This window comes from Microtus pennsylvanicus, chromosome 14, assembly GCF_037038515.1.
Source record: "Microtus pennsylvanicus isolate mMicPen1 chromosome 14, mMicPen1.hap1, whole genome shotgun sequence".
NCBI classification, from domain to species: domain Eukaryota; kingdom Metazoa; phylum Chordata; class Mammalia; order Rodentia; family Cricetidae; genus Microtus; species Microtus pennsylvanicus.
In genome coordinates this window covers 5,520,395-5,531,079 of record NC_134592.1, presented here as the reverse complement: position 1 = coordinate 5,531,079, position 10,685 = coordinate 5,520,395, and the positions used below count along the sequence as shown (strand labels likewise).

General features: G+C 56.0%; 1 protein-coding gene across 1 annotated transcript; it reads right to left on the bottom strand.

The window, feature by feature from the left end:
• Positions 1-3,381: 3,381 nt before the first annotated feature.
• Positions 3,382-10,280, bottom strand: Nudt14 (nudix hydrolase 14). The gene is made up of 5 exons (XM_075948087.1): positions 10,129-10,280; positions 7,429-7,472; positions 6,773-6,837; positions 6,345-6,582; positions 3,382-3,700 (listed from the first exon to the last, which is right to left on the bottom strand). The coding sequence occupies exons 1-5, from the start codon at positions 10,207-10,209 to the stop codon at positions 3,460-3,462; spliced, it is 669 nt and encodes a 222-aa protein (XP_075804202.1). The 5' UTR covers positions 10,210-10,280; the 3' UTR covers positions 3,382-3,459.
• Positions 10,281-10,685: the final 405 nt, after the last annotated feature.

Genomic DNA, 10,685 nt, shown 5'->3' with positions numbered 1-10,685 from the left:
ATCCCTGCCCTTCAAAACCCCACAACAGCTGGGTTGGCCTCTCTCCAAGGCTGCTCTCCCAAGTTTCCCCTACTGGACCAAGTCACTGCCAGAGGACTTCCTGAGGGAGGGGGAAGTTCTGATACAGGTGAACCAGAGGCGCAGTAGAAGCGGGCCAGGGGTAGTAGCCTCCTTCCTGGACATTGCCTGGCAGCCCACACAGGGAGCCAAGCTCCAGTTCACCTGCCCGGCCACTATCTAACGGCTCTCTCCAAGATTTGCAGACGCAGCAGGCCTGAAAGGATGGGCCAGCATCCCCCATACTGGCAGTGCTCCCACCCCAACCTGAGCCCAGGGAGCCGACAGGCAGGTAGGCTAGTGTGGCGGGGGGAGACATTAGCCAGGCCTGGCTACACAGAGACCCCCACCAAATAAGGGGACTGGAGCGTGTTAAGAATCTTCCTGATGTTTGCGTCCTTCAAGAGACACTCCCTTTGCAGATTCATCCTCATCTTCCCTCTGACCTGGAGGCCACAGGGGACACAGGAGCCTTAGCTTCCAGTTTGCCTGTGTTCACCATCTCTCTGGGGCACCCAGCCAGGCTGTGAGCTAGGCAGCCACAGCCCTGGCCTAGCTACAGGGACCTCTCTGTCTAAAGGTGGATGAAAGTTTAGACATAAATTGTGACCAGCAAACCATAAGAGTGTAAAACCAAGTGCCTCCACCCCCCACCCCCTGCCATTGCCATGAGACCCAGATGGTGGGGCAGCAAGGTGAGGAGAAGGAATGACATGCCAATGTCCTGCGGCCGAAAAGAACCTGACAAGGGCTTGTGGGGACCAAATACCCAAACCAGAGTGGATGGCAATGCTGCAGACTTCACGCAGACACCAGTGGGAGTCACAGAGAGCCTGGCTGGGCTGTATCCCATACGACTTACATTCTCAACAGGATTCCTGGTTGTGGCATGGAGGACGCAAGGGGAGGTCAGGGAGATGCCATGGTGCTGTTGAGAGGCACAGGTGTCCAGGGCAATATCTAGGGTATCTAGGCAGTGCAGGGGTAAAGAGAGGGAGTTCAGCATGAACTAGAACCCAGGGACAGCCCTGCAGCCCATCCCTGTGTGCCTCATCAGGCTAAGACACAGGACTCACTTTATAGGAACACAACATGCCTTGGGAAGCAGGGAGATGTGGATTAGCTCTCCCCCACCCCCATCTATCCAGGCCCTTTGTGAGTGAGACCTGGGTCTCCTTGGTTAGAAGAACAGCTGGTGAATATTAGGTAGGATATTCAATACCTGGGTGACACCTGCCATGACCAGGTGTCATCACCATAGTGGTGACGACCTCCTGACCTCCTCTTCCTGATGTCTGGGTGCCACAACCTTACCTGAGAGTGACCAGGAGATGCTGAAGGTATGAAAGGTGGTCACTTGCACTGAAGTCCCCTCCCCACACAGATTTCTGCAGCCCTCGGGCAGAATTGCCAAGGGCAGCGAACCTGCGTGTGGAGAACTGTTCCCTCACATACCCTAAAAACCTTACGCTTGCCTTCATGCCGCTCCCAGCATACTTAGGGAACCCTGACCTGACCCTGCAGGGTCAGCTGCTCTGCCTGTTCAGGAAGGCCTTCATCACCCGTTGGGCATGATACCCTTTGGCCTCCCACCTGGTGGCTCTCTCCGAGATCCCTAGCACTAGGGTCTGGGCATGTTTTGAATGGGTGCTTAGCTTGAGCTGGAGAGACAGACAGGGGCCTCAGGAGCTGGCTGAAGGATGAGGCAACCCAGGATTTGGACAGAGTTGGCTGGGCTTGGGAGTGAGCTATGCTTCCGCCTATGTCCTGTGATGCTAAATATAGCGCCCAGGGAGGGGAGTTTCCGGTTACAGTCCCCCCACCCCAAGCTGGGAAATCAATGCCAGCTCCATTAGAGGCAGCAATGGTGCCGGCTGACCTGCCCGCTAGCCTGCGGATCAGAGTGAGGGACTGGACTTTACCCAAGTCCAGGTGCCCTGACTCCTAACCCATCCTCCAGACTGCCAGAGCCCTCCCCTACTCTGCCCCTTAGAGAGCGAACATCCAAGGGCAATCCTGAGGATCACAGGATTCTGATGGTGGGCATCAGGCATGGCCGTGGCTGGATATACTCCTGGGACCATCAGGGTGAACCTGGGTCACTATGCCCCCCACCCCCTTGTATTTAGCTCCTGTGGCTGCTTGTCTGGCTGGGCCCCACCTAAATTGCTACAAACATTTGCATACAGGTGGTGCTATCTGAGCAGTCCATAGTCACAACCTTCTCAGGGTGGTGCCTCAATGTCACACCCACCTGGGGCATAGGGGCGGGGTGAAGCCAGTGCCCTCCATCCTCCAGGGCAGGACAGGGGGCTATAAGAAGACAAAGGGCCCCTCACCCACCTCAGCATCCCTATCTTAATGTCTACAATTAGGATTCCAGCACTTCAGCTCCTGGCCTCATACAAGGGGACACTGGGACACAGAGCCCCAGGACATGCTCACAGACAGGTCATTACCTGAGCTTCATTGTAATGAGTTAGAGAGGGGAAGGGGGTATCCTGCCAGGGCCATGACCTTGGCTGACCCCCACCCCCTAGGATGTCATAGAAGATGCTGACTCTCAAGACAAGCCAACTTACAGAACCCTTAGATGTACCTTTCGCAGTTGGGGGGGGGGCTATGTATGTGCCTGTGGTCCAAGCAGCTGGCTAGGTGGGACAGCATGCCCTCTGTCCATGTTAGGCACCCTGTGAACCTGGAGGAAGACTCTGTGCACCTGCATGCCTCTCATGTAGCCCCAACCTCAGGCCACAGAGCAAGGACAGCAGCACGGTAAACCGTCACATTCCTAAGGCAGTTCCACGCAAGACCAGGCCACCCACACTAAGATGACTGCAGACATTACTTATGTCCTGCAGGCCAAGTGAGGTCACATGGCCCATAAGTCACAGAGAGGGCACTGGAAACACCAGATACAGAGTATCCCTGGCAGTAAGTTCCTGGACAGTGGCAGTGCAGTTTGAGCCCAGGCATGGCAGGGACCCTGTATCTGCCCAGATCAGGCAGTACACACTCTTTGGAATGGGCAGCACTGTGCCCATTTCCTCTCAACTGAGGCCAGGCTCAGTCTCTACTGCAGATACAACTCACGTTGTGCACAGTGAATGGTGGCCCCCTGGTCCCCTCCTGAGTTGGCTACTCCACCTGACAGTATCCCAGGCTTGTTGCACCAGCCCACCTACAGCCCCCTGCCTCCCAGAGCATCCACTTGCACAGTCTGAGGAGGAACAGAGGGATTTGTAAGGAGATGATGAGGTTTTGCTACCCCTCAAGACACTGCTCCTCACCCAGGTCACTGTGCTAAAGGCCAGTGGCCATCAATGAAAATTATACAGGCTTTATTGAGTGTGCAGAGCACAAGGACAAGTGGGTGGGATCAGCCTGTCCAGTCCCAGGGTCTCATTGGAGACTCAGGTGGGGAACCACCTGGCTAAAGAACCAAGAAATAGCAAAGATAACACCGAGAGTCTTGGGGATACTGGGGTTGTCTGCGAAGGCCTGGGCATCATCCAAGTTCAGATGTACGACCTCGATGAGTTCTCCTTCCTCAGCCAGGCCTCCATCAGGCCCACTTCGCTGGGCATCTGTCACCTCTGCATAGAACGTGGTCTGCCTGGAGCTCGTCAGTCCTACTCCAGACCTGCCGGGTAGAACAGGGAAAGCTGAGACACCACAGTGACCCTGCCAGCCACCCTACTTCCATGCTTCTTTCTCTGGCTTTCTGATGGGCAGAACTCTGAGTGGCTTCACCCTTCCCAAATACCACTCCTGGTGGGTGCATCCATGTCATTTATGCCTCTAGAGCGGGGGCACCCGATGCATGTTGGGCATGCCTTCTGTCACTAGGCTATCATATGACAGAGGAGGGGTCTCATGCCAATGCAAAGAGCACTGAAATGATCTTAAAGACAAATTTGATAAGTGGGCTGGAGGTGGCTCAGTCACCAAATGGCTAGGCTTGCCGGCCATCAAAACTGTCAAGACGAATATGATAACTGACATTTAGGGGGAAACAAAAATGTCAGAGGCATCTTACAAAGAACATGAACCCAGCAACCTGCTTGGCTACCTGACTGAATTCATCCCAAGAGATACCTGCGTAGGCCTGGCCTAATGGAGTGAACACACAAGACAGCTTCAAGCTCAAAATCTGAGGAAGTCTGAAACTCTCTGCTAACAGAGATCAGAACAAGCTGCTGTGTTGTAAGGGGGTAAATGGCAGGAGCTTGCAGGCATCACTGAGATCTGAGAGGGTTCCAGGGCAACAGCCATTCAGGAAGTGGCCTCTACCCCACAGCCACAGGAGTTGAAGTCTGCTATCTTTGCACCTGGATGGACCGTGGATATGGCTGGCAGCCCTGGGTGCAGCTTTTGAGACCCTGCGTGGAAGATCAAGGACCCTGGCTGGAGACTAGATATGCAGAAGCCATGAGGTCCTAAGCAAGTAGAACTAGAATCTGTGATAGCCCCTTAGACTCTGTTCCCTAGGCCCCTCCCTGCCCACGACTCCTGCTGAGTACCTAGGACCTCTGACTTCTGTTAAGACCCAAGTCAGCCCGACCTACATCAGGGGCTCCTGATTGGCTGGGGAGCCATGGAGAGAGAAACCAGGGACTGGGTGTGGTGGTGGGGTTCACAGGCCTCTTTGCATAAAGACAGATCCAGCACAGTTCCAGACAGGTAGAGGTGGGAACTCTCAGCAGGACACTTCATGGAGGCAGGAGCAGAACTGGGAAATACTCAAGGATGCCAACCCCCAAGAGGAGGACACCCCCCCCCAAGACTGACCATGCCCAGATATCCCTTTATCCCCACAGACCCCTACCTGATGGTCCATTTTCCTGGTAGTCATGGCTTATACCTATGATTGGAATCAGCCAATCTGTGTAGCCTCCAGCCTCAGTTTCCCTACCTTATGAGGGAGCCAGCTCCAGCCTGTGGCCTGGTCAGGCCAGAGGCTGCCTCCAGCCTTAGCAGACTCTAATGTCATTCACACAACAAAGCAACAATAGGGAAACCCCTTAGCTTCCTCCCCTGGGTCTAGTCATGTATGGCTACCAAGGGAGTGAACTGGCTTACTTCTGGTCTTGGGCAGGGAACCATGGGTAGGCTCTGGTCTATTCCGTCCCAGTAAGGCCCATAGAGACAGATGTTCTGACTTTTACTTAGCCTTACCCTCAGTCATGCTTCCTCACAGCCACACCCTCCTCTTCAAAATATAAGTCTGAGCAGAACAATCACTGTCCGGAACTGTCCCTGGCTCTCTAGTACCTTCAGTCAAGACACAGTCCAGAGGCCCTGCCTATGAAACCTCTCAAGACAAGGTTCCCTTGTCCTCAAACATCTGCCAGGACCCCCACCCCCATCCCCACCCCCAAAGCTAACTTCCTTCCTGCCTTCCATCCCTGTCAGCTCCACACACTAGCCAAACTCCTATGAAGATCAGGTTCCTTAGATTCCCTTGTCCTAAACACTGCCATGTTGGAAGTTGAAGGATCCAGGCATCACTGGCTGTCCACATGGAGGGGACAAAGAAAAGGGGACAGACCAACCCTTCAGAGGCAAGATGGTCAACACTGGATCCAACATGGTCCAGCCACAGCTAGGTGCTACAGGGTGAGGTTCAGCCCTAGCTGTGTAGAGTGTGCCAGAAGAGAGGGGACAAGGACTCTAGTCCTTCATGGATGAAGATGGACTCAGGCCCCTGTAAAGGTGGTCAGAAGGTGGTGTTCAACCTTTTGGGGTGACAGGCACCATAAGACCCTCTTTCTGCCCTAAGAGCTCAGCTGTCAAGGATCCACACAACATCCTGAGGCAAGAAGTGGCTTCTCATTTGAGGAAGGTAGTCCTGGTTGGCTGCCTGAGGGAAGCCTGAAGGCCCCTGGCACCTGGTCTTCAGTAGGGGGTAGTTCCCTCCTCCCTCCCCTCCTCGGGACTTGTCCTTCCCTCTCATTCCTGAGCCACCGGCTGAGAACAGAGCTGTGACTCACCCCACCCCCAGCGCCCGGTGCTTAATCCTACAGGAAGTGGGGCATCTGTCGGCAGCAGCTGCCACCCGGAGCCCAACCCCACATGTCTGGGACTGCAGGGTAGGGGCACAGGGTTGAACATGCTCCAGAACCAGTCCCAAAGCACCCTAGCCTGGGAGCTGAGGCATGGTCCATCAACCCTCTTCCAGTCCCATGCTTGTACACCCTCAGAGACAGGGTTCTCACCCACTCGCTGGCAGCCTGTCTTATCCCTTACACCACTTGGTAGCCCCCATCCTTGCCAAGCCTCCTTACATGTACGTGGCAATTTGGCGCAGATCGGTGGGGTTCAGGTGATAGCCACATTCTTCCCAAGCCTCCTTGCAGGCTATTTCTTCCAGTGAGAGCCCAGGCTGGTCCACGATGCCAGCACAGAGTTCCACCATGACTCCCACTGAGCCAGGCAGTGCTGGCTGGAGTTCTTGGGGCTGGTCCCCGTTCACAGCTGCCAGAGACCCTGGGAAGAGGCGTTCCACCTCGCCTGCATATACAGCTGGTATGGGAGGAAGGACAGTCATATGGTGCTCACCTCAGGGTAATCTATTCTGGGCCAAGCACCTCTTGCGGAGCCTCAGTTTCCCCTAAAGCCACCACAGCTTCAGCATTCAGACGGTCAGGATCAAGGGCCTGAAAGCACAGTGTAATTCCGCCTTCCCAACCCCTGCCCAGCCAGCTGGTCTCACCTGGCCGGAACTGCTTCACTAACACCAGGCTTCTCCGGGAGGAGTTGAACATGAGAATGGCCACACTGCACAGGAGAACAGAGCTCAGTAAGGACTTGCTCCCCTCTCTCCAGAGCCCCACTTCCCATCCTCCTGTTCCTATGGTGCCTCCTCTCTTTCCTTGACAATACAGAAAAGGTGGTACCTTGCTTAGATGGGACACACAGTCAGTCCAACGCTCAGATAGGACACACAGTCAGTCCAATGCTCAGATGGGACACACAGCCAGTCCAGTGCTCATATAGGAAGGTCACACAGTCAGGCCAGGGGGCCTGACCTGTTAAGTTCCAGTTTACAGAATAGGGGCAGGGGGAGACAATGTATTGGGCAGCTGGGAAAGTGGAGGCCCCTGCTGGTCAGTTTCCCAACTGTCACACCCCTCAAACCACATTAGCCCATCCTCTGGATCCTGAGGAGTAAGATCAGCAGATCTCTTCAGCCCTAGAAGGGCAAGCCTGCCACCAGGGGCCTGGTGTCCCCAGCTACGACATGACTTAGCCACCAGACCTCAGGGACATGAGAACCAGAGACTAGGTTGAGGTGTGTGGGGGTGTTTGAAGGCACCAAGGAGAGCAGAAACTGGGGGGTTCCGTAATGACCAGGCCAGCCCCTCTTACCTGTCATGTGTCTTCAAGAAGTCCCAGGACTTCTGGACACCATTCTGAAAGAGACAGGGTAGGGTGAATGGCTGCCAGCAACAGATGGAGGCACATGGGCCAGACAGACCCCAGTAGGGAGGCCCGACGCCTGCCTATAGCCATCAGGAATGGGGCCGTGCAGCGGGGGAGGGGGGGGTGGGGAGAGCTTTCCTCAGAGGTCAGGATAGCCTGGTGTTCTGGGAAGGATAAGGAAGAAACCCTGGGCAAAGGGCAGGAAAGGCATTTCATGAGCACAAAGTACTACAGAGACCTATGCTGCCACCAAGCGTGGGAAGGAACTAGGAGGATCCAGGAAGGGCAGATGTGACACCCTTAGGCAGGGCAGGGAGGATCCCAGATGGGCAGAACCAAAGTCAGCTGTTCACTGCTGAAGCTCCCTTGGGCCAATGGACAGTTTACACTGCAGTTGTGGGGCTGGTGATATCAGATGGACGGTGGCTACTTGCTCCACCCTGCTTCAGGCTCAGGCTATCTCTTACACATCCCATAGTCCTGTGGATCCTGCATCTGGGGCAGGCAGTATAGTGCAGCCAGAATGGATGTCAACGGTGCTCTGTATACAAGGTTAGGAAGGCCCCACCATTCCATCATCAAGATGTCACTTGGTAAGACAGGCTGTTTGGGGTCTGGAGACCCCTAACCCGTCTGCTTAGCCCACCTTTGGGTCATTCATTGAGCCCTAGCCAGCCCTCCACACATGCTGGGGCTCCATCCAAGTTGCAAAATAGACAGGGGCCTGGGTCTCAGAGCCAGAGTGTGGCCCGGCAACAAAGAGGGAGGATGCTGAGGAACAGCCACAAGGGCTTCCTCCTCTTGGCCTACAGGTAGAGAAGGGTACTGCTACCGTGGGAGAGCCTCACGGGTGAGAGTCCGAATCAGAAAGACTGACTTGAGCCTGCAGGCAGAGAGATCCTGGGCGGGTGGCAGCAGCCTGGTTTCCAGGGGGAGAAGAGAGCCAATGTCCTAGGCAGGTCAGGCTGCCCGGGAGGCCGTTGAAGCACCACCCCACGAGGCGAGCCCAGGCCTGCCTGACAGCCAGCCACCCAGGCAGGCTCCAAAGAAGGCTACTCGCCCAGGCTGCACGCAGTCAGTCGGTCTTGCCTACCCCCACAGCTTCTCCTTGGAAAGTCTCACTCCAAAGGACCCTACTGACTCAAGGTCAAACATTTTGTTAGAGCCGTGGGGGAGCCAGAGAAGCTGACACTGGTGCCGGGAGAGAGAAACAGGCCTAGAATGTAGCGGTGGACATCTGCTGCGTTGGGCCACTGGGCCGCTGCTTTTGGTCTCACTGTCTACCAGACCTCTTTTGGCCGGGAGCAGCAGTCAGGTAAAGGCTGCAGTTCCCTACTCATGGCCCAGCCTCAGTATCCCTCAGCTCCTGAGGAAATGCTACCCAGCCCCCAGCCCTGAGTACCACTGCTGCTGCTGCTGCTGCTGCTCAGCTGAGCTCTGGTTACCAATGCCATCAGCGGAAATGTGAATGTGCCGGTGGGCTGCCAGCCAAGTCTGCACAACCACCCCACAGCACTTCCCAGGAAGTGAGGGAAGCACCGCTGTCACTAGTCACTGCAAAACTAGCCGGAACTACCCTGCTCCCACCAACTGCCCACCAGAGCCCCAGGGCCTGGATGCGAACAGCTACAATGCCCATCCCATGTCACCAGCCAGTGAAAAGTAAAAGGAAAGTGACTCCCATGTCACTTAACTGAACCCAACTACTCCCCCCCCCCAAGCCTGTACTGCCCTTGGCTGCACCCTGGGAGAGGAATTCTATGCCCTTGGGTGGATGGGTGGGGGGTACCCGTGCAGAGCAAACACGAGAGGGCCAAGAGGCTCTTCAAGGCTGGAAGCCACCACGCTGGTGAGAGGGACAGGTGTAACAGGGAGGTTTGGGGGTGGGGTGCTGGGCACACACCAAGCCCTGGGTCGTTTGACCTGGGCTGAAACCCCTGGCAAGGTTACATTGATTAGGTCAGGAAAGTGGTGTGTATCGGACAGCACAGAGAACGGAAACAGGCAGTGTGCCAAAAGCAGAGGTCTGTTAGACAGGGCCATGCTGAGTAGAGGAAAAGGACCACCTCGCTGGAAGATCACAGGGCGAGAGAAGAGAGAGATGGCAGCGACTAAGCTCAACAAATGTTTTCTGTGGGCCAAGTGAGACAGCTATCTACTGTCCCTGTTGCTCTGAAAGCTGGGAAAGGTTGAGCGAGCTGGGAGGTTTCTGGGAGGCAGAAGCTTTTCCGCTAAGGCTTGAAGGAGGAGCTGAAAGGAAGGCGCAAAGGAGGGTGTCTCCCATCCCAAGGTGGGCTTCTTTTCCCAGAGTCCTTCCTGCCCCGATATCCAGGGTAATCAATAGGTCCAACTGCATAAAAGCATCGATGGGCGGTCAGAAATGGAAGGTCAGTCAATCTGCCTTAGAGGGAAGAGAGGTTATCCTCGAATGTCCTTCCCTGGTCATTCCGGGTTGACTAGAGTCTGAAAACCGGCGGTCAGGACAGCAGAGGGGCGGAGCTCGTGCTCAGAGAACCCACTCGGGGCAGAGGCGTGAGCCCGGGGGGCGGAGCCTAACCCTGGGGGGCGGGATCGCATTGCGGGCCTGTGGCGGGTTGGGGGCCTTGGAGGGAGTGAGCGCGGAAATACGCGCGCAGGGCGGATCACCTGGCGGTAATGCAGCGTGAGAGGCCGCAGGTAGGGCGAGCGGGAACAGAGACCCACGGTCACCCCCTCGATGCGCTCCATGGATGGCGTAGGGGAGAGTCTTCCGCAAACCAGAGCTGTCGGGTTTGTCTACGCACTTCTGGGCATGCCCAGTTCGCGCGGAGGGCGGGCCGGAGGGCGGGCCGCCGTGCCCAGGTAGCACCTGCAGAGTGCAGTGCGCAAAGGAAGAGCTGTCAGACTGGTCTCCAAGCCTGCATAAAGGGGGATGAGAACTGGGTAGGATAGAGGAGAGCTTCATGGTACATGAAGCCTCCAACGGGTAGGAATCAAAGGGGATCACGCGGTAGATGAGCCGAGTGGGTGCCTGTCTGTCCCTGGTTAGTAACAACCCCCCTCTCCCCAAGCCTTGGGAACCAGGGCCGTCACTGGGGACAGTAGGAAGACTTATCTCAGAAAAAGTCAGCAGAGAAAAGACTGGGGAAGGAAGGCCAGAGGAAGGGCCCCAGCCCAGGCAGAGGCTTGACGTGGCCTTGACTGCCCCCTTTGCTCCCCCGACC